Source organism: Gorilla gorilla, chromosome X (assembly GCF_029281585.2).
Source record: "Gorilla gorilla gorilla isolate KB3781 chromosome X, NHGRI_mGorGor1-v2.1_pri, whole genome shotgun sequence".
In the NCBI taxonomy this organism is placed as follows: domain Eukaryota; kingdom Metazoa; phylum Chordata; class Mammalia; order Primates; family Hominidae; genus Gorilla; species Gorilla gorilla.
The window spans coordinates 96883723-96906527 of NC_073247.2; the positions used below are offsets into that span (position 1 = coordinate 96883723).

The window sequence follows — 22805 nt, forward strand, 5'->3', positions numbered from 1 at the left end:
AGACATAGTCAGTCCATTTAGGAAATCTTGTCTATTCTACCTTCAACATTATCCAGAATCTGGTACCTTTTCACCACTTCTACTGCTACCATCCTAACTAAAGCCCTCAGCATGTCTTCTGTAGTATTGTAATTGCTTTCTAACTGGTCTCCCTGCTTCTATCCCTTGTTTCCCTATAGTTTCTTTTCCCCATAGCCAAGAGTGATCTTTTTAAAAACATAGCATCATTCACTCCTCTACTCAAAATTGTCCAGTAGCTTCTCATCTCACTTAAAGCCAAAATCTTTACCATGGCCCTATGTGACCTAGCTTTCCATTGTCTTTTTGATCACATCTCCTATCATCTCACTGCCTTGCCACCACCCCTACATACACCACATTTGTCTACTGTGTTTCAACCATACTGGTTCCTCAGACATACCTCAGGTCCATTACACTTGCCGTCTGCTCATCCTGGAAGGCATTGCCTGCTGGTATCTATAGGGTGCACACCCTCACCTCCTTCAGTTCTTGGCTCATGTATCACCTTTCCAGAAGGCTTTCCCTGGCTGCCCTATTTAAAATTACAAATCACCTAAGCACTCCATATATCCTTCCTTATTTCATTTTTTCACATAGCACTTAACCACCATCTGATATATATTTAATTAGTTTGTCTGTCTCACCTAACTCAAATGTTAGGTCTGTGTCACCAGAGATTTTTATCTGGTTTGTTCACTGCTGTCTTCCCAGTATCAAAAATAAATTTGTTAAGTGACTAATTTTTCTTTTCATTTTAATACTTTATCAGGTGCAACACAGTTTATGCCTGACCCGAAGCTCATGGATCACGGGCAGTCCCACCCAGAAGATATAGATATGTACAGCACTAGAAGCTGAAGTAGACTGCATGCAGAGACTACACAGAAAACTACAAGATGTGTGACGTTGCAAATAATGATGAAAAAAAATCATGTAATGGGTAACTGATACATAGAGTATTACCTAAACCAAGTTTCTCCCTTACATTTCCAAATGTGCCATTTGATAAATTACATAAGTGGTTAACACACAAACTGTGAATGCAATGTAAACAATATTAAATGATTGATGAGGAGACTTAGGTAGAAGTATTAGCTTGCATTTGATGACCTTTAAGGGCACTTAAAAAAAAATGAAGACATGAATTCTAGTGAGATTAAAATCTAAAAATACACATACATATATATATATATATATATATGTATAAAGACATACATATTTATACATATAAACATATATTTCTGCTCTAGCTTTCCCAGATTAATGCCAGTTAAATTAGAATGGTGTATGGAAAGGTGTGTTTCCCTGTGTTTTTTTTTTTGTTTGTTTTTGTTTTTTCCATTTCCTAGAGCTGGAATAAAATATCCATGTTTTATGGGACTTGAGCTTGGCTTTGTCCCTTGGTTTTGTTAATGTTAATTCCTCTTAAATATCTAAAAACATCTCTACCTATTTGAGAGGGCCATATGCTACACAGGCTTCCTAATACTGCTTAGCAATCCTTCTACTGGTTCCTAAGTGGTTTACTATTGTGTTCCCTGGAAGAGGTATTACAAACGTTTTATTCTCCTCAAGCCTCTTATAACTGTCAAAGTTGACTGTGCCTCCTGTTTCATAGAGAAAAAAGTAAATTATTAGATATGACCATTCCCAAAACTTCTTCCCATCTACCTTCAAGACTTACCTCTTTTCAGCCATGCATCCGCCTTTTCTAAGACATGCTTCTCTTTGTGTTCTTGACCTCATTCCTTCCCATCTAAGACCATATTCCACCCTGTTTAATTTCTAGTCTTCGGTTTCTCTTTTTACTAGTTTCTTTCCTCCACCTCTACATAGCTGCAGGTCTTCTCTGTCTTAAATCAACAATAACAAAACAAGACAAAAACCTTTCCTTAACTCGGCCTCTTCCCTTGAACTATTTTTTCTCTCTCCTTCCTGTAATTGTTATACTTCTTTAAAAAGTAATTGTGACTTTTTGACAAAAGTAAATATTGTCCCTTTTTTCCCTACTTTCAAGTCCTCTCTATCTTGTGACATTCTGGCCTCCATACCTGCTTAATTTTTTTTGAGATGGGGTCTTGCTCTGTTGCCCAGGCTGGAGTGCAGTGGCACAAACACAGCTCACTGCAACCTCCACCTCCCAGGATCAAGCAATCCTCCCATCTCACCCTCCCACGTAGCTGGGACTATAGGCACCCGCCACCATGCCTAATTTTTTGTATTTTTGGTAGTGACAGGGTTTCACCATGTTGTCCAGGCTGGTCTCGAACTCCTGAGCTCAAGCATCTGTCCGACTCAGCCTCCCACAGTGTTGGGATTACAGGCGTGAGCCACCGCACCCAGCCCCTACTTGAATTTTTATGTCATTATTGACTCTTCACCACTCTCTCCTTGAAACTCACTTATCCCTTTGCTTTCTGTTTTTCCTGCTTTTGTTATTCTTCATTTTTCTTCTCTTGCTCTGAATCTCTTAAATGCTGAGGCTGCTCAAGTTTCATCCCTAGTCCTATTTTCTCATTCTATATGCACTCTCATTTTTCATTTAACAGACTTCACTGGCTTCAGGCACCATTTGTTTTATTATTCATATTTTCAACCCCCATATCTCTCTAGTGCTGTAGACCTTTATTTCTACTTACTAGTTATATTCACCTAACATCCCATAGATATGCCAGTGTCAATGTGCCTAAACAAAATTGTCTCTACCTCCCGCTCCTTCAAATCTATTCTGTCTTCTCTAATCCTATAATTACTCTCCCTCAAGTCATCATCATCACTTTTCTGGGTTACTGTAATAGCCTTCAGGCTAATTTGCTCACTGTCAATCTTGCTGTCTCTCATTTCAGAATATGTTCTGCTTGCAGGTGACAGTAAACTAGTTAAACAAATATTTAATATTAGCTTAAGCAAAAAAAAAAAAAAAAAAAAAAAAAGGCCTATCCTATTTATAGCCTAGAATTAGGCAGTACAGGGTTGGGACAGTGGCTCGTTGGTGCTATCAAGGACGTAGACTTTTTCTCTTTCCACTCTGTCCTCTACAGCATGCTGGTTTGTCACCTCATGGTCACAAGATGTCTGCTGTACCTCCAGGGAGCAGATACACATTCAAAGTAGGAAATAGCAGATAAAAATGTACACAGGATGCGTCTGACTCCCTTTTATCAGAAAAGTAAATGCTTTCTTAGAATCTCCTCAGAAGACCTCTGTGTATATCTCAACCAGTACTTGTCATATAGCCACACACTTAGCTCAAGGAAGATAGGGAATAGGGAAATCATGTTTCTTTTCCCCTGTGGTGAGGAAGGCAAGGGGTAAGGGGTTGGGAACAGGTGCTGAATTAAAGCTAACATACAGTATCTGCTACCCTATTCTTCTAACCCATTTGTCTATTATGATATAGTTGTCTTGACAACTATAATGAATAGTTGTCTTTCTGAAATCTTTAGTGGCTCATCATTGCCTGCAGAATCAAAACTCCTTAGTCTGATATACAAGGCCCTTCATATCTGATTCCAGCTTACCTTCTAATCCTATCTTCCCTCTCCTTACTCACCCTACTGCTAATGTGTATTATATTGTCTTTATGACATACCATTTGTTTCTTGAACATGCTTTGCTCATTATTGCCTCTTTCTCTGCCTGTGCTAGTGTGTCCTCTTAGAATGTTCTTCCATCTTATCCTGCTCTACATTCTAACTTCTACCCATCCTACAAGTCCAATTCCAGTGTCGTGTTCCCTTTCTCAATCCTCCAGGGTAGAATTTAGATGTTCTGTCTTTTAGAGATAGGTATTGCTATGTTGCCCAGGCTGGTCTCAAACTCATGGCCTCAAGCGATCCTCCCACCTCAGCCAACCAGACATGAGTGACTGTGCTCAGCCTTTTTTAAAAAAATGAAGGTATTTGATATGGCCGGGTATGGTGGCTCACACCTATAATCCCAGCACTTTGGGAGGCCAAGGTGGGTGAATCACCTGAGGTCAGGAGTTTGAGACCAGCCTGACCAACATAGTGAAACCCTGTCTCTACTAAACACACACACAAAAAGTACAAAATTAGCTAGGCGTGGTGGCTCATGCCTGTAATTCCAGCTACTTGGGAGGCTGAGGCAGGAGAATCACTTGAATCCGGGAGGTAGAGGCTGCAGTGAGCCGAGATCGTGCCATTGCACTTCAGCCTGGGCACAAGAACAAAACTCAATCTCAAAAAATAAATAATAAAAAATAAAGGTATAAAATATGTCTTAGATTTGATGAAATATGAGTGTGCTTGAGATCTGATCCAAGGTTTTAAAAAATTCATTTCAAATCCTGGAGATAAATTCTGAGGAGCTTACTTATGAAAAACTAGCAAGTGATAGCTGGTATTTACAGATATGGTACTTTACACAATTTATGTAATTAATATTTTCTCACAGACAAGGTTCCTTGTGGATATCACTGAATAATTTTTGTGTAGTTTCTATGCCCATGAAGTGCCTGGTAGGTAGTAGGAACTCACACGTTCTGCTATGCTGGTTGTAGCACAGGACACAAAAGTTAGAATTATTTCAAAGGACTTATACTCTACTAGGAAAGAGAGAAACATAGAAATATAGTGTTGTATGTGGTATCTTCCCTAAGATAAGTACAACCAAAGAGCTATGGATGTTCAGAGATAGAATGTAGTACTGGGATGATGTCAAGGAGGCAGTGGTACTTAAGCTGCTCAAGGTAGGGAAGCAGTTTACTTGCTAGTTTTTCATAAGTAAGCTCTTCAGAATTTATCTCCAGTATTTGAAATGAATTTTTTTAAACCTCAGATCTGAATATATTCAAACACCCATATTTCATCAAATCTAAGGCATATCATATACCTTTAATTAAAAAAAAATGCTGAGCAGAGTTGCTTATATCTGGGAGGCTGAAGTGGGAGGATTGCTTGAGGCCAAAAGTTTGAGACCAGCCTGAGCAACATAGCAAGATCCTGCCTCTAAAAACAAACAAACAAAAGATGATGCCAGTTGATCATTACATTTATCCCGACATTAGATATGTCAAATTGTGAAAAGCATCTTAATTTTGATGAAATATGGTAGGTAAAAAATAGCGCAAAGCTAAGTATAAGTGACTTTTAAATTATCTGCTCTTTTGGATTATCACTGCTGCTACTAGCCGTTAGAATATTGGTTTGGATAATGGAAAGTTGACTAGAGCTACAAAATCTGTTTCAAAATAAAAGATCTGCTCAAACAAGAATGTGATGATCACTTGCTGTATTGTACAACAAAGTCAAACTGCTGTTAGACTCAGGTGACAGTCAAATGTTGGAGGCTGTGTTGGGATGAGTTGTTACAAGGCCTCTTTCATTCTTCCCATGCCATGTCCAGGAGTTCTCTGTTAAACCTGAAGAGATGCCAGCCCTCCTCAGAGGAAAGGTCTAAAGCCCCTCGACTAGTATAGTAGTTGATAGAAGCCTGGTTCCAAATGACGACAAGAAAGTGCATGCAGTTACATTGAGTTGTGATGGCTATCTGTTTAAAAACAAACAAGCAAATATTACTTTCATTTGAAAGTATAATCTTCGTAACACATATATTTTATTGAAGGTCTACTCTATGCAAGACACTATGTGTGAATAATACTTCCAAATATAGTAGTTACCTTTTGAACTTTTCTATAGCTGTAAAAAGAAAAAAGTCTCACTGTTCTGAGCTTTAAAGCCCTCTTTAAAATCTCAAAACTGATTTGCAAAGCCTTTATCATACAGAAAAGGTGTACCTAAAAGAACACATGTTCTCATATGTTTCCAAAATACAAGAAGATCTTGCTTTTATAGTCTTGTAATATTCATACTGTGAGCCTGTTTTTTTGAATAAAAATGCTTTCTAATCTCCTTCCTTCTTACTTTCCCTTGATAGCAAAAAGGGTGTATAGTGTGGTTGTGGATTATATATAAATCAATTTTAATTGACTATAACTCATATACTGTATATGATCATCTGATTTGAAAATCCAGTTTAATTTGGGTAGAAATTTGAAGTATATGTTGGGGTTATGTTCAAATGGTGAGATTAATGATTTAATTTATGCCCTGTGAATATTTATTAAGAAAAGGTTAATGTATAGAATATCAATACTAATTGTAATACATACCTGACTTAGCCTCTTCAGCATTTCAGCTCCAATACCTAGGCCTTTTAAATAGACAATGCAAAATGAAAACTGCAAATTTCACTTAACTAGTTATTTGCTTTAGTTTAAAATAAATAATATCTAAAACTCTGTATCTGTTTTTTGTATATTATTAATAGCTTCTGGAAACACAACTCGTGAATGCTTTCATATCCCTTTTTCCTAATTGGAATGACGTACCAAAGGTCATAGAAGAGTTTGGGTTTATTTTAAAGATCAGTGAAGAAGTGAGTCTCTGCCACTATTGTCTTATAACGGTATATTTCTTATCTGTTTTTACTGAAAACCACCTAAAATGTAAAAGCATTTTTTAAAGATAAAATTATAGCTGTGTGGCCTATACTCACACGATGGCTCACACATGTGATGGCACGATGGCTCACACCTGTAATCCCAGCACTTTGGGAGGCCAAGGCAGGAGGATCACTTGAGCCCAGGAGTTTGAGACCAGCCTGGGCAACACAGACCCTGTTTCTCCAAAAAATAAAGAATTAGCTGGGTGCTGTGGCACATGCCTGTAGCCCCAGCTACTTGGGAGGCTGAGGTGGGAGGATTGCTTGAGTGTAGGAGGTTGAGGTTGCAATGAGACGTGATCACACCACTGCATTCTAGCCTGGGTGACAGAAAACCCTGTCTCAAAAACAAAATAAAAAAATATATAGCCATGTGATAGCTTGGCTTATTCAAACCTTGAGAGGAACTAATAAAATGTTTTTCTAATCTGTGACTGAGTCTTCACAATCACAGATTAGATCAAACTCATTAGGATAGTGATCAAACTCATTAAGTAGCAATAAGTTACATTAACTAAAACACTATGTATAATAAAGCCCTATCTCCTTAAAATATGTCATTTTAATTTTTAAAGTATTTAAAAGTAATATCATAAATTTTAGTTTTACCTTGGTAAGCTTGTGTGACATAAAAGTCCTCTAGGTAAAGTACCTTGCCAGTCCATGAGTCATATTTAAAGTAGTACATGGCAAATCCAACAGTCAGTTTGCCTAGGAAGGGAGAAGAAAGGGTGTAGAAAGGTTGTGTTGAATCTTAGCCAGTTCTTTACCCCCAAATTGAATGTCTTTTGGCGTTTGTTTAACTATTAAAGTAATAAATGCTCACTGGAAAAAAATAACAATACAAAAACATATAGTGTAGAGGACTTAAGTCCCTTAAAATACAACCTTTAAGATATAAGCCGTCCTTTTATAGTGTGGTGTACGATCTTCCAAAAAATTTTAGCTGGGCGCAGTGGCTCATGGCTGTAATCCCTGTGCTTTGGGAGGCCAAGGCGGGAGGGTCGCTTGAGCTCAGGAGTTTGAGACCAGTCTGGGCAACATAGTGACACCCTGTCTCTGTAAAAAATAATTTTAAATTAGTTGGACATAGTGGCACATGTCTGTAGTCCCAGCTACTTGGGAGGCTGAGACACTTGTGCACAGGAGTTTAGTTGGAGGCTGCAGTGAGTCATGATCATGCCACTGCACTCCAGCCTGGGTGACAGAGCGAGACCCTGTCTCTTAATAATAATGTTTATGCAAACATAAGTACATACCATGCATTTTCTTTAAAAAAACTGGGTTTATATACATTCTCTTCTGCTTAATAGTAATTACATGCTACAAAACTGTACTATTTTTCAGCATGGAAAAAATATACTCCAGATTGAACTGGAGAAGAAAGATTTACTCTACCTGATGGTTTTTGTTGATCGTTTACTTCTGCAATCAGGCAGTAGAAAAGGGGATTGTCCCCAAAGCCATCTCTGAGTAAATCTGAAATATCAATTCATATATAGGATGTCAGAAAGTTTATAGCAGAGAGAAGGAGATGGTGGATAGGAAGCACTAGGAATTTCTCTCTCCACCTGGATAGCAATTGTATTGGCGGAAACTGAAGTGAATATTTTGGAACTCTGGAGTTTATCTGAACATTTGCAACTTACAGGAGACAGCCTGGCTGGTCAACTGCAGTTAATTTGGATCAAATTCAGCCATCAGTGAGGTGGCAGCTACCCAACACTCAGCACCCTCTACTCCATGGGAACAGCAACCTGTATTTCTGTAGCAGCTTGCTGGAGCAAGGGTGACCAATAAACATCTTGTCCTCAAAATACTGAAGTTCTGTGTTTTGACTGTGTGTTGTTACTCTGATCACTGAGGTGACGACTTGGAGGTTAACTGCCATTGTTCCAACCCCCACGAGCTGAAGTGGCTTCCAGGAGATTTAAAGGAGCTGCCCTGTTTTGTGAGACATTTGGGAATTAAAAACATATATACAGGGGAATTTAGAAAGTTACCATGTGTGACTAGATAAAGATGGAGAAGGGACCTGAGAACACATTAAGCTTTCAACTCAGGCTGATCCCTGACACAGAGAACACCCTGTAATGCTTTAAAATAAACCATCAAATCCTGGGGAAAAAGGAGAATCTGATTTCCAGAGTTACCATAGTATAAGTTTCAAATGTCCAGCTTTCAACAAAAATCACAAGAAACGATGGTCATTCAAAGGAATAAAATACATTAACAAAAAACATACCTGAAGAAAGCCAGATGTTTGGCCGGGCGCGGTGGCTCACGCCTGTAATCCCAGCACTTTGGGAGGCCGAGGTGGGCGGATCACGAGGTCAGGAGATCGAGAGCACGGTGAAACCCCATCTCTACTAAAAATACAAAAAATTAGCCGGGCGCAGTGGCGGGCGCCTGTAGTCCCAGCTACTCGGGAGGCTGAGGCAGGAGAATGGCGTGAACCCGGGAGGCGGAGCTTGCAGTGAGCCGAGATTGCACCACTGCACTCCAGCCTGGGTGACAGAGCGAGACTCCGTCTCAAAAAAAAAAAAAAAAAAAAAGAAAGCCAGATGTTTGACTTACTAAACAACTTAAAACATCTGTCTTAAAGATGCCCAGAGAGATAAGACATGCACAAATACAGGAAAAATATATGTAAACAAAATAATATAGATATAAATTTAAATCCTCCCCCTAACATTCTGAAGCTTAAAAGTTCAATAACTGAAATGAAAAAAAAATGCACTGTACTGGAGGGGTTCAAAGGCACATTTGAATAAGTTGAAGAGAGTCTGTGAACTTGAAACTAGGCCAGGTGAAATTATTGACTCTGAGAAACAGAAAAGGGATGAGGAAAAGTGAACAAAGCCAAAAGTGTCTGTGGAACATCATCATCATCAAGTGGAACAGGATATATCTTGTGGGACTTAACAGGAGAGAGAGAGAGAGAATTTGAAAAAATAGCTGCTGAAAACCAAATTTGACATAAAACATGAATCTACAAATACAAGAAGCTCAACAAACTCTTAACTAGGATACACCCAAAGAAATCCACACCAAGACACATTATAATGAAAGTCTCAAAAACCAAAGACAGAGAATCTTACACAGCAAGAGAAGCAATTTGTCATATATGAGGGATCCTCAATTAGATTACCATCTGATTTCCCATCAGAAACCTTGGAAGCCAAAAAGCAGTGGATTGATATTTAAAGTCTGGGGGGCGGGGGGAGCAGGGGGACTGTCAACTAAGAATTTTATATCCACCAAAACTGTCCTTCAAAATGAGGGATAAATTAAGACATTCCCAAACACCCCCCACCCCGGCCCCCTCAAAAAAAAAAAGAAACTGAAGGAATTCATTACCATTAGACCTGCCCAGCAAGAAATGCCAAAAGGAGTCTTTCAGGTTGAAATGAAAGTAACCTAAACAGTAACTCAAAGTTGTATGAATAAAGATTTCTGGTAAAGACAGATAGATACATGAGCAATTATAAGAGGTAGTATTGTAATTATGTTTATACAGTCGACCCTTGAACAACATGGGTTGGAACTGTGCAAGTACACTTACACGTGGATTTTTTTCAAACAGATCAAAAACGATATTCATTGGAGGAGAAACCCACATACACAGAAGACTGACTTTTCATATATGTCAGTTCAGTAAGACTCACTGTGGGACTTGAGTATTCATGGATTTGGGTATATGCAGTGGGTCCTGGAACCAATCTCCTGCATATACTGAGAGATGACCCTAACTCCACGTTTTGTTTTCTACATTGTCTAAAAGACAAATGGATAAAAATAATTATTACTTTTTATTTTTTTGAGACAGAGTCTTGCTCACCCAGGTTGGAGTGCAGTGGCATGATCTTAGCTCACTGCAACCTCTGCCTCCTGGGTTCAGGTAGTTCTCATGCCTCAGCCTCCCATGTAGCTGGGACTACAGGCACCTGCCATCATGCCCAGCTAATTTTTTAAAGTATTTTTAGTAGAGATGGGGTTTTGCCATGTTGGCCAGGCTAGTCTCGAACTCCTGGCCTCAAGTGATCCACCCACCTCAGCCTTCCAAAGTGCTGGGGTTACAGGCGTGAGCCACCATGCCCAGCCTAATGTACGTTATTGGGCACACAATGTATAAAGATGTAATCCCTGACATCAATAACAGAAGAGGGGGACAGAGATATATATATAAGAAGAATTTTGTATGCTATTGAAGTTAAGTTGGTTTAAATCAAAATTAGATTGTTATAACCATCAAATATAATCCCCATGGTAAACACAAAATATCTATAAAATACACACATAAGGAAATGAGAAGGAATCAAAATGTTTCACTACAAAAATAAAACACACAAAAAGGACTACTGGAGGAAAGTAGGAACAACCAAAAGCTTTAAGGCGTATGGAAGACAGTTAAATAGTACAGGTGAGTCCTTCCTCATCAGTAATTAAATGTAAACGGATTAAAGACTCCTGCCAAAACACAGAGATAGGCAGAATAGATTAACGAAAACAAACAAAAACATGATCCAAGTATATACTGTCTACAAGAGACATACTGTAGGTCCAAAGTCACAAATATGTTGAAAATGAAATGATGGAAAGAGGTATTTCATGCAAATAGTAACTGAAAGAGAGCTAGGGTGGCTATACTAGTATCAGACAAAATAGACTTTAAGTCAAAAACAGTTACAAGAGACAAAGTACATTATGAAATGATAAAGGGGTTAATTCACCAAGAACATATAGCATTTATAAATATACATGCATTGAACATCACAGCTCCAAAATATATGAAGCAAACACTGACAGAACTGAGAGAACTACACAGCAAGACAATAATAGGAGATTCAGTACCCCACTTTCAGTAATATATAGGACAACCAGACATAAAAGTAGATGACTTGAACACTATAGACCAATTGTATCTAACAGACATATACAGAAACCTTTATCCAACTACAACAGAATACACATTTTTTTCCCTCAAGTACACATGGAACTTTCTTTAGGATAGATACATTAGGTCACATACCAAGTCTTAATAAATTTTAAAATATGAAAATCACACACAGTATTTTTTCTAATGACAATACAATGATACTAGAAATCAGTGGGAAAAAACCTTGAGAAATTTACAAATATGTGGAAATTAAACAACGCACCGTACACAACCAATGGGTCAAAGAGGAAAGTATAAGGGAAATAGGAAAACACTTAGAGAGATGAACGAAAATGAAAACACAACAAACAAAAGCTTACAAGATGCAGTGAAAGTAGTGCTCAGAGGGAAAATTGTAGCTGTAAATGCCATTTAAAAAATTATCTAAAACAATAATCTAACTTTATGCCTTAAGGAACTAGAAAAAGAAGAGCAAACTAAGCCCAGAGCTTGCAGAAGTAAGGTAATAATAAAAATTGGATAGAGATAAAATAGAGGATAGAAAAACATGGAGAAAAATCAATGAAGGTTGATTATTTGAAAAGATCAACAAAATTGACAGCTAGACTGACAAAAAGGATGCAAATAATTAAAATCAGAAATGAAAATAAGGACATTACTGCCAACACTACAACATTAAAAGGGGGTATAAAAATATTATGATTTATATAACAACAAATTAGATAACCTAGAAGAAATGGACACATTCCTTCAAACATGCAAATTACCTAAACCTATTTAAGAAACAGAAAATCTCAACAGACCTGCAAGAGTTTGAATCAGTAATCAAAGATCTCCCAACAAAAAAAAGGAAGGAACCAAATGGCCTCATCACTGGTGAATTCTACCAAACATTTACAGAAGAATTAATACCAGTCATTCTCTAACTCTTCCCAAAAAATGAAGAGACGGGAACACTTTGTAATTAATTCTGTGAGGTCAGCATTACTCTGATTCCAAAGGCAGTCAAAGATATTAGAAGAAAGTTACAGGCCAATATTCCTTAATAATATAGGTTAAAAAATTCTCCACAAAATTGGAAATTGAACTCAACAGCATATTAAAGGGATTATTCACCATAATCAAGTGTGATTTATCCTAGGAATGTAAGGGTGCACCAACATAAGAATATCAATTTAATACATCATATTAATGAAACAAAGGGGGAAAAACCCACATAATCAAATCAATGAATGCCGAAAAAGGTGTTTGACTGAAGCACAACACTTTCATGATAAAAGCTTTTATAAAACTAGGAATAGAGGGACATTCCTCAACATGATACAGTGTACTTATGAAAACGACATTATATTCAATGGTGAATGACTGAAAACATTCCCCCTAAGATTAGGAAGAAGACAAAGATGCCCACTTTCACCACTGGTATTCAACATTGTACTGGAAGTTATGGCCAGAGCTATTAGACAAGAAAAATAAATAAAAACCATCCATAGACCAGGCCCAGTGTCTCACACCTGTAATCCCAACATTTTGGGAGGCCAAGGCGGGTGGATCACCTGACGTCAGGAGTTTGTGACCAGCCTGGCCAACATGGTGAAACCCCATCTCTACTAAAAATACAAAAATTAGCCAGGTGTGGTGGCATGTGCCTGTAATCCCAGCTACTCGGGAGGCTGAGGCAGGAGAATCGCTTTAACCTGGGACATGGAGGTTGCAGGGAGCCGAGATCGTGCCAATGCACAACAGAGCAAGACTCTGTCTCAAAACAAAACAAAACAAAACAAAAAAACAAAAAAAATCCATAGTAGAAAGGAAAAGGTAAAACTATCTCTATTTGCAGATCACACAATTCTATATAGAGAAAATTCCAAAGAATCTAAGAGAAAGCTTCTAGAGCTGTAAACAAATTCAGCAAAGTTGCAGGGTACAAGATCAACAAACAAAAATAAGTTGTGTTTCTATATAGCAGCAAAAAACGAACCAAAAAATAAATTAAGAAAGCAGTACCACTTACAATAACCCCTAAAATAATTGAATACCTAGGAATAAATCTAATCAAGGAGGTTAAAAACTTGTATACTGAAAGCTATAAAACATTGCTGAAAGAAACTGGAAAATATCCAAAGAAATTAAAAAAGAAAAACAACAACCCTGTGTATGCATAGGAATACAACATCGGTAGGATGCCAATACTATTCAAAATGATCTACATATTTAATGCAGTCCCTATTAAAATTCCAACAGCCTTTTTCACAGAAATAGAAAAGCTGATCCTCACATTCATATGGAATTCCAAGGGGCCCCAAATAGCCAAAACAATCTTGAAAACAAAGAATAATATTGGAGGACTCACACTTCCTGACTTTGAAACTTATTAGAAAGCTACAGCAGTTAATAGTGTAGGGTAGTGACAAAAGGACAGACATATAGACCAACGGAACAGAACAGAGACCTCAGAAACAAACCCTCACATATCTGACCCATTGATAGAAGGGTTCTATGACCATTCATGGGGAAAAGGACTGTCTTTTCAACAAACAGTACTAGGGAAACTGAATATCCATATGCAAAATAATGAAGTTGGACCCTTAACTTCACACCATGTACAAAATGTAACTCAAAATAGATCAAATACCTCAACATAAGTGCTAAACCTATAAAACTCTTAGAAGAAACATGGGAAATCTTCAAGACATTGGATTTGGCAATGATTTCTTGGATATAACACCAAAAGCACAAGTGACAAAAGAATGAATAAATTGGACTTTATCAAAAATAAAATCTTTTGTATGTGAAAGGGCAATATCAAGAGTAAAAAGGCAACCCATGGAATGGGAGAAAGTATTTGGAAATAACATCTGATAAGGGATTAATATCCAGACTATATAAAGGACTCCTACAACTCAACAACAAAAAACCGACTCAATTCCAAAATGTGGAAATATCATAAATAGACACTTCTCAAAGAAGATATACAAAGTGTCAATAAGCACATGAAAAGGTGTTCAACATCACTAATCATTAGTGCAATGCACATCAAAACACAATGAGATATCACTTCATACCGACTAGGATGGGTATTACAAAAAAACACAAATAAGTGTTGGTGAGGATGTGGAGAAATTAGAACCCTTGTGCTTTGCTAATGAGAATGTAAAATGATGCAGCTGTTGTGGAAAACAGTATGGAGGCTCCTCAGAAAAACCCCAAAATTATCATATGACCCAGCTATTCCACTTTTAGGTACGTACCCAAAATAATGAAAGCAGCAACTCAGACAGATACTTGTACACCAATGTTTCACAGCAGCATTATTCACAATAGCCAAAATTTGGAAACAGTCAAAATAAACAAAATGATATATATATCTATCTCACATTATATATATACACAATGGAATGTTATTCAGCTTTGAAAAGGAAAGAAATTCAGATACAGGCTACAACTTGGATGAAACTTGAAACATTATGCTAAGTGAAATAAGGCAGACACACAAGGACAAATATATGTTTCCAGTCATATGAGGTACCTAGAATAGACAAATTTGTAGAGATAGAAAGTAGAATAGTAGTTATGAGAGCCTAGGTGGAGGGAGGTCGGCAATGGGGATTTATTTTTTTTAATTAATTTTTTTAATTTTTAAATTTTATTTATTTATTTATTTTATTATTATTATACTTTAAGTTTTAGGGTACATGTGCACAATGTGCAGGTTTGTTACATATGTACACATGTGCCATGTTGGTGTGCTGCACCCATTAACTCGTCATTTAGCATTAGGCATATCTCCTAATGCTATCCCTCCACCCTCCCCCCACCCCACAACAGCCCCGGAGTGTGATGTTCCCCTTCCTGTGTCCATGTGTTCTCATTGTTCAATTCCCACCTATGGATTTATTGTTTAATGATTACAGAGTTTCAGCTGGGTGATGAAAAGGTCTGGAGATGGATAGTGGTGCTGGTTGCACAACAATGGATGTATTGAATGTCACTGAATTATACAGTTACAAATAGTTAAAATGATATGTGTATTTAATCACATTTTTTAAAAGTTTGCAACAATAGGTAAGAGTAAACAGAAATCAAATATCTCACCAGCCTCTATACAAGTACATAAGGACATTTTAAGATAAAAGCAGGACTGAGGACATTATGAAATTACCGCAATTTAAATATATACTGAAATCCTAAGGCAGGATGCTGGAGTATACAAAGTATTTTGTTGTTTGTTGTTTATGATTGTTACATATTACCCTGAGCAGTATTTTTCTAACTACAATGAAATAGTTTAGGGGCATTATCTCAACATAGTACAGATTGAGTATCTCTTATCCAAAATTCTTGGGACAAGAAGTGTTTTGAATGTCTGATTTTTTTTGATTTTTAAAATATGTCATTATATACTCAACAGTTGAGCATACCTAATCTGAAATCTGAAATGCTCCAATGAACATTTCCTTTGAGTGTAATGCCAGTGCTCAAAAAGTTTCTGATTTTGGAGCATTTCAGATTTCAGATTATCAGGTTAGGGATGCTCATTTTGTTATGCTGTTTCAGTTTGAGTACTGCTTTCATAGAGTGTACATTACTTTCAACTTTGTATTTCTTACTATTTCTTTTAAGCCAACAAAATTACTATTTAGTTAACATTCTAGTGGTGTTAATTACCAAGTATAAGAACATAAGTATCATCACATAAGACAACTGATCCATGATCTATGCAGTTCAGAATTCTATTTCTGACCAAGGCACTAAGACTAGTTTGTTAGGGCATGGCGCAAAAGACTCCACAAAACATCCCATAACTTCCTTCTGAATCTGTCACCCACTATTATAGTGAAACCATTTATCTCCTCGGTAGAATGTTCTCAGTTTATTACATGCATTCTGAAGTATTCAACTTCAAGGAGTTATCCTTCATCAATTCTTCTAGATTTTGATAACTGTCTTCACCTAGTCTTTGCCATTTGTAATTTTATATACATCAATAATCTTTTCATCTTCATATTTACTGCCTAAAATGTTCCAATTCAGAAATCACTAGCCTATCCTATTAATCTTGATGACTATCAAAATGTAGTAAATACTTTGAAAATATTTTAAATCATTTTGCTTTTATCAATTTCCTTGTATCAAGTTACTACCAACATACTGGGTGTTAAATTATACTTTTTTGACCAGTAACACTCCTCATTTTACATTCTGAAAACCAGCTGAAGTCTATTGGAGCTGTAAAGGTGTAAGAGCTCTTAAGTATCATTTTTGTACTAAAAATAAGGAAAATAAAATAGTGGAGCACTGACAAAGCTATCAAATTTATGTCCTGCACATGTTAGTAATGGTGTCATCTTTATGTACCAAGAACAATAGCTTCCACATATCTAAGTAGTACTGTGTGTTTCTTTTTCTTGCTCTGAAAATACCACAAAACATCTTACCAGCTGCTGTTAACTCCATTGCATCTAGCATGTTTTCACAGGCAGCCAATTCCTGTCAAAGTAGATAAAACCTTCAGTTTATGATTTAGCAATAAATTATTAAGATGATAATCATAAAATTTGTATTAAACATTTATTGACATGTGATGTCCTGGGCAGTGTTAAAAGTGAGTCAGACTTAATCCCAGTCATCTAGAAACAAAATCTAAAACAGAAATGCAACAAAAGGATGTATAAATATTATTAGAGAGAGAGATGAACTATGTTTATACCTCACACATATGAATGTCAATTATCCAGATTAGTAACCTTGAATGCAGCCAGAAACTGGGAAGTAAAGCAAAAAAAGTTACTGAGCATTCAAGGCAGCTGTCATAAAGTTTATGTATTATGAAGCTCATAGGCTTTACAGAGAAGTCTCTCAGGTGTTTGCCTATGAAATGTTTTTGCCAGTTTAACTTGAGGCTTTTTTATTGTGGCTTTTTACTATATCATTTTATTTTACATACTCAGGTTCTTTCCTTCATGGTTTATATCTCATGCTTGAAAAGCAAAAAATATTCACTCGTTTTCTTTTTTAAGATCATAATATTAATAATTGATTTGTTCAACTTTTTTTGGTGTAAGAAGTTAGGTACAATTTCACCTTTATCTTTTCCTCCCAATAGTCCCAACAGCACTTACTGAATAACCCATCTTGGCTGACTTGACATGTCCCTTTTATCATACACTACATCCTCATTTACTGTCATCCCTTTGTATCCATGGGAGATTAGTTTCAGGACCTGCTCCCTCAGCCCAAGGATACCAAAATCTGAGCGTGTTCAAGCCCCTTATATAGCAGAGTATTTGCATGTACCCTATGTACATCCTCTCATATATTTTAAATCATCTCTGGATTACTTACAATATCTAATACAATGTAAATATTATGTAAATAGTTATACTGTATTGTATAGGGAATAATGACAAGAAAAAAGTCTGTACATGTTCAGTACAGTTGCAATTTTTACAAATATTTTCAATCCATGGTTGTTTGAATCTACAGATGCAGAAGCCATGGATACAGAAGGCTGACTGCATACTTAAGAGAACTTCTGGACTCTCCATTCTGTTCCATTGATCTGTCTTTCCACTAGTTACCATAGTATTTTAATTACTTACAGTTTTATAATATCTGGTATGGATCATCTCCCCTCATTACTCTTCTTTTTTGAATTTTTAAAATGTTTCTATGTGAAAATTTGGAGATTTTGACTGGAATTGCATTAAACTTTAAATGGAAAAAAGCTTTTAAAATGCAGGAGAACCCCAAGGGCCAGATTACATAGAGCATTAGTAAGAAGTTTGGATTTTATTCTCAAGGCAACCAGAAGCTCAATGGAGTTTTAAGCATTTTGGCTGCTGTGTAGAGAATGGATTGGTCAGGGAGGACAATATTTATGTCGATACCTCCCCTAAGACAATGTAAGCTCCTTGAGGGTAGAGAGAGACTGTAATCCAAGAATCCTTATATCTTTTATACTACTTGGTATATAATCTTCCCCTAATATGCATTCAATGTTTGTATAATGAACAAAAATAAAATATTAATATGACCCAGCACCATCTGTGGTTCACCAATGGTCCAAAACCACACTTTAAGGACCACCACAATAAAAAGCTTTAGAAATTCTGGTAAGCAAGAAGTATGGCTGCCTGGCAATGAAATGACTAGGCTCCCAAATAATGCTGTGATGTGCTGATTGAGAATAGTATAAAATGAGTTCATACAGAGGATACTTGGAATGGGACAGTCAGTAAAACCTGCAATATATTCAGCTAAGCAATTACTGTGATTGCAAACTCTAATAAACTCCTCTGCAAAGAGAGAATGTTTTGCAAACTTAGCAATGAACAGGAGTTAGGACAAATGGACATAAAATATTAAGAAGAACATAAAACTCAAAGCCAATTAGTCATTATATACATGTATGTGAGAGAGTAATTTAGCTTTTCTATTATTTTTCCACAATGAATACTCATTAAAATTACTCCCAATAAACATCTTATGTATTATCAGATACATGTGGCAAATTAAAAAGTAAATATGGCCAGAAACCCTTCAGATAGTTTCACTGAAATGGGGTAATCTAGTGATGTATTATTCCCTTGGTGATGACAATGGGCATTGCTTGGAAAGCTAGGAAAAGTGCATTTGTCCAGGTAAAGAGATTAATTGTCATTCAACAATAAATTTATTAATTGCCGACCGAGTGTCAGATGCTAGAACTACAAAAAACTCTTTAAAAAATGTTTTCTACCACCTGGAAGAATGTGGATCTGTAATAATCTGTTGGGCATAGTATTTTGATAGGTTATCTAGTCATTCAGATTAATGCCAGTTAGAGAAATGATGTGAGAATTTGTGGAAATGGAATAGAATGTAAGCCATAAAAGGATAGATAACCCAATTCTTACAGATCTGTAACCAGGCCTAGAATCACTTCAACAGGTGGATTTCACTAGAAAACTATGGGTGTTTTATTTTGGCCATTAAAACACACTCTCCAAAGGGAACACAAACTTGGCCTGATTTAGATAAGATTTAAATATATTAGTGAGGATATTATTAAAACATTTTCATTACAAAACACTTATGAGGGCTGCGTATCTACAATCCATGCCTTGCTCCAGCCACATATTTACTCCATAAAGAACCTGGTTTACAGCTTTATATGGAATTGTGTAGGTTGTCCATCACATAAATGAGTGCTTTCAGCACCACAGAACTTCAGCACAGTAACTGTGACTACTAGATAGCTTGTCCCTTTAATTAACTGGAATGAGTTCCAAGGGAGCCATTAAAATAAACATTTAAATGAGAAATATGTAACCCAGCTCCTTGGCTCCTGGGGGCTGTCTGTGGATGGGCTTCAGTGATCAATGAACTGTCTGAAAATGTATGGAAAATTTGTTGCATGTGAATATTGTTTTTTAGGTAGCTGATCATCAGTTTCTATAAGTAGGTGTGGCCTTAGAAGCAATGCGACTCCCTACCGCAAAATCCTAGCCACTAAAATATGAAATTCTATCATCGGTGGGTCATTTGTTTAAGGTAAGCATTTCTTTTCTCTAAGACACTCTTTTAAAGTTAAAATTTCCCCAGGAAAGAGAACACATTCAGTCCCTAAAATTTCCAGGAATTGGTTCCCCTATAACTTTTTGAGCCCCTTACTATATGCCAAGCAATTTATATGTAATCATTTTATGTTATTGTTTCATAACATCAATCTTTTGAGATATATATTGTTATAATCTTGATTTTAGATGCAGAAAATGAAGAGTAAAGAGGTTAAGTAACTACCAGAGGTTATGTACACATAACTAGCAGAGGCAGAATTCGAACCCCAACTATGCCTCCCTTACTCTTTCAGCCCTACACCAATGCCATGAGGCTCCATGTAATAAAAATAGGCTTACTTTAATCAGTCGCAAAATTTCTGGGCAGTCTCCAGCCTCTGCACGTCTTATTTGAAAGTAATCCATGCTTGTTTGCCTCATGCCCATTTGGCTCACACTTGGTTGGCTCCTGCCTGGTTGACTCAGGCCTGGTTGGCTCAGCACTAATTGGTTCAGGTCTTGTTGGCTCAGGCCTGGCTGACTCGGCCCCGGTTCCCATATGCCTGGTTGGCCCCTGCCTGGATGGCTCATGCCTGTTTGGTTCTTACTTGATTGGCTAGTGCCTGGTTGTCTCATGCCTAGTTGGCTGGGGACTTGCTGGCTCATGCCTGGTTGCCACATGCCTGGTTGCCACATGCCTGGTGGACTCTTGTTTGGTTGCCTCGGGACTGGTTGGCTCAGGCCTGTTTGCCATGTGCCTGGTTGGCTCATGCCTATTTGGCTTGTGCCTGATTGGCTGGTGCCTACTTGTCTCATGCTTGGTTGGCTCCCACCTGACTGTCTCATGTCTAGTTGCCACATCACTGGTTGGCTTATACCTGATTGGTTTGTGCCTGCTTGGCTCGTGCTTGATTGTCTGGGGCCTGATTGGCTTGGGCCTCGTTGCGATGGACCTGGTTGGCTTATGCTTGCTTCACTCAGGACTAGTTGGCTCAGGCTTTGTGGCCACATGCCTGGTTGGCTCCTACCTAATTGCCACGTGCCTGGTTGTTTCATGCCAGGTTGGTTTATGTCTGGTAGGTTTGTACCTGATTGCCTCATGCCAGTTTGGCTCATGCTTGGTTGTTTCATGTCCACTTGGTTCATTTCATATAGGCTTGCACTCCGTTGGTTCATGTCCATTTGGTTCATACCAAGTAAGCTTGGGCTTGGCTGGATTATACCTGTTTGGTTGGAATCTGATAAACTTGATTGGTTTGCGTCTCGTTGGCTCATGTCTGTTTGGTTCTTACATGATTGGCTAGTGTCTGGTTGCCTTATGCCTGGTTGGCTGGGGACTTGCTGGCTCATGCCTGGTTGACTCATGTCTGGGTGGCTTGGGACTTGCTGGCTGATGCCTGGTTGTTGCATGCCTGGTTGCCACATGCCTGGTGGACTCATGTTTGGTTGCCTCAGGACTGGTTGGCTCAGTCCTGTTTGCCATGTGCCTGGTTGGCTCATGCCTATTTGGCTTGTGCCTAATTGGCTGGTGCCTACTTGTCTCATGCTTGGTTGGCTCCCACCTGACTGGCTGTCTAGTTGCTGCATCACTGGTTGGCTCATACCTGATTGGTTCGTGCCTATTTGCCTCATGCTTGATTGGCTGGGGCCTGATTGGCTTGGGCCTGGTTGCGATGGGTCTGGTTGGCTTATGCCTGCTTTGCTCAGGACTAGTTGGCTCAGTTCTTGTTGCAGCATGCCTGGTTGGCTCCTACCTAATTGCCATGTGTCTGGTTGTTTCATGTCGGGTTGGTTTATGTCTGGTAGGTTTGTACCTGATTGCCTCATGCCAGCTTGGATCATGCTTGGTTGTTTCATGTCCACTTGGTTCATTTCATATAGGCTTGCACTCCGTTGGTTCATGTCCATTTGGTTCATACCAAGTGAGTTTGTGCTTGGCTGGTTTATGCCTGCTTGGTTCGAGTCTGATAAACTTGATTGGTTCGTGCCTGATTGGTTCATGCCCAGTTGATTCCTGCTTTGTTGACTAAGGATGGGGTGGCAGATGATGGGTTGGCAGACAACTGATTGGCTGATGGCTAACTGTCTTGATGGAACAGGATCCCTTAACTGTGCTGTGGTGGGAGGTTGTTGGCTGTTCCCAGTTCTTCTCAATTTGATTCGCCCACTTTGAGATACCCCTCTATCAAGGTGGGAATTGGAAAAAGAGAGGAGCACCTCAGGAAGGTTATTAATGCCTCCGATTTGCTGGAGTTGACTTCACCAGCGACCACAGCTGCAAGCTTGGCTGAGTTTCAGGTTGTCATCTGGCCTTTCCCTGCCAAAACGGGGGAAGTAAAGGGAAGAAGAAAATGATCCTGGAGGAGTATAACCACCAGCCCGCCCCTGCATGGTCACTGCATCATAATGGCGAAGTCGCAATGCAGGTATCAAAGTGCCTACGTGCTCTCCCGTGTGGTGAGGGTGGGGCAAAGCAGGGCTCGCTTGACCACTTTATTTCATCCTCTCTTAAGAGCTTAAAATGGTGAAGCAAGAAGCTGTAATGAGTCTCAGAGCTTATGCTTGGCACTCCCAAGAGTCCCTGCTGTTTTAGCCAATTCAAAGAAACTTGCCGCAACTCCCCTCCCTTTCCCTTCATCCCATTCCTCAAATAATTCAATTCCTATTTCCGTCCTCATTTTTCACTTACACTGGAAACTAGTTGTTCCGATGAAGTGCTCAAGTCTCGAATGCAGATACTACGTCTTTAAAAATAATAATAGCTGGGCTGGACGTGGTGACTCACGCCTGTAATCCCAGCACTTTGGAAAGCCGTGGCGGGTGGATGGCCTGGGGTCAGGAGTTCGAGACCAGCCTGGCCAATATAATGAAACCTCATG

The 22805-nt window shown here is 38.2% G+C and overlaps 2 protein-coding genes across 4 annotated transcripts in view; one reads left to right on the forward strand and one right to left on the reverse strand.

Annotated features, from left to right (window-relative positions):
* The window catches only part of APOOL (apolipoprotein O like), an 88967-nt gene extending 82680 nt beyond the window's left edge, over positions 1-6287 (forward strand). For all 3 annotated transcript variants that reach the window (XM_063703016.1, XM_031006082.3, XM_063703017.1), the window contains exon 9: positions 791-6287. In XM_063703016.1, coding sequence (XP_063559086.1) covers positions 791-879 — 89 coding nt within the window. In that variant the 3' untranslated portion in view covers positions 880-6287. The remainder of the gene's footprint in view (positions 1-790) is intronic.
* On the reverse strand, positions 5365-22552 carry SATL1 (spermidine/spermine N1-acetyl transferase like 1). Its single transcript, XM_055376937.1, has 6 exons — positions 20287-22552; positions 16825-16876; positions 7885-7965; positions 7096-7197; positions 6155-6195; positions 5365-5532 (listed from the first exon to the last, which is right to left on the reverse strand). The coding sequence occupies exons 1-6, from the start codon at positions 21925-21927 to the stop codon at positions 5365-5367; spliced, it is 2085 nt and encodes a 694-aa protein (XP_055232912.1). The 5' UTR covers positions 21928-22552.
* Positions 22553-22805: the final 253 nt, after the last annotated feature.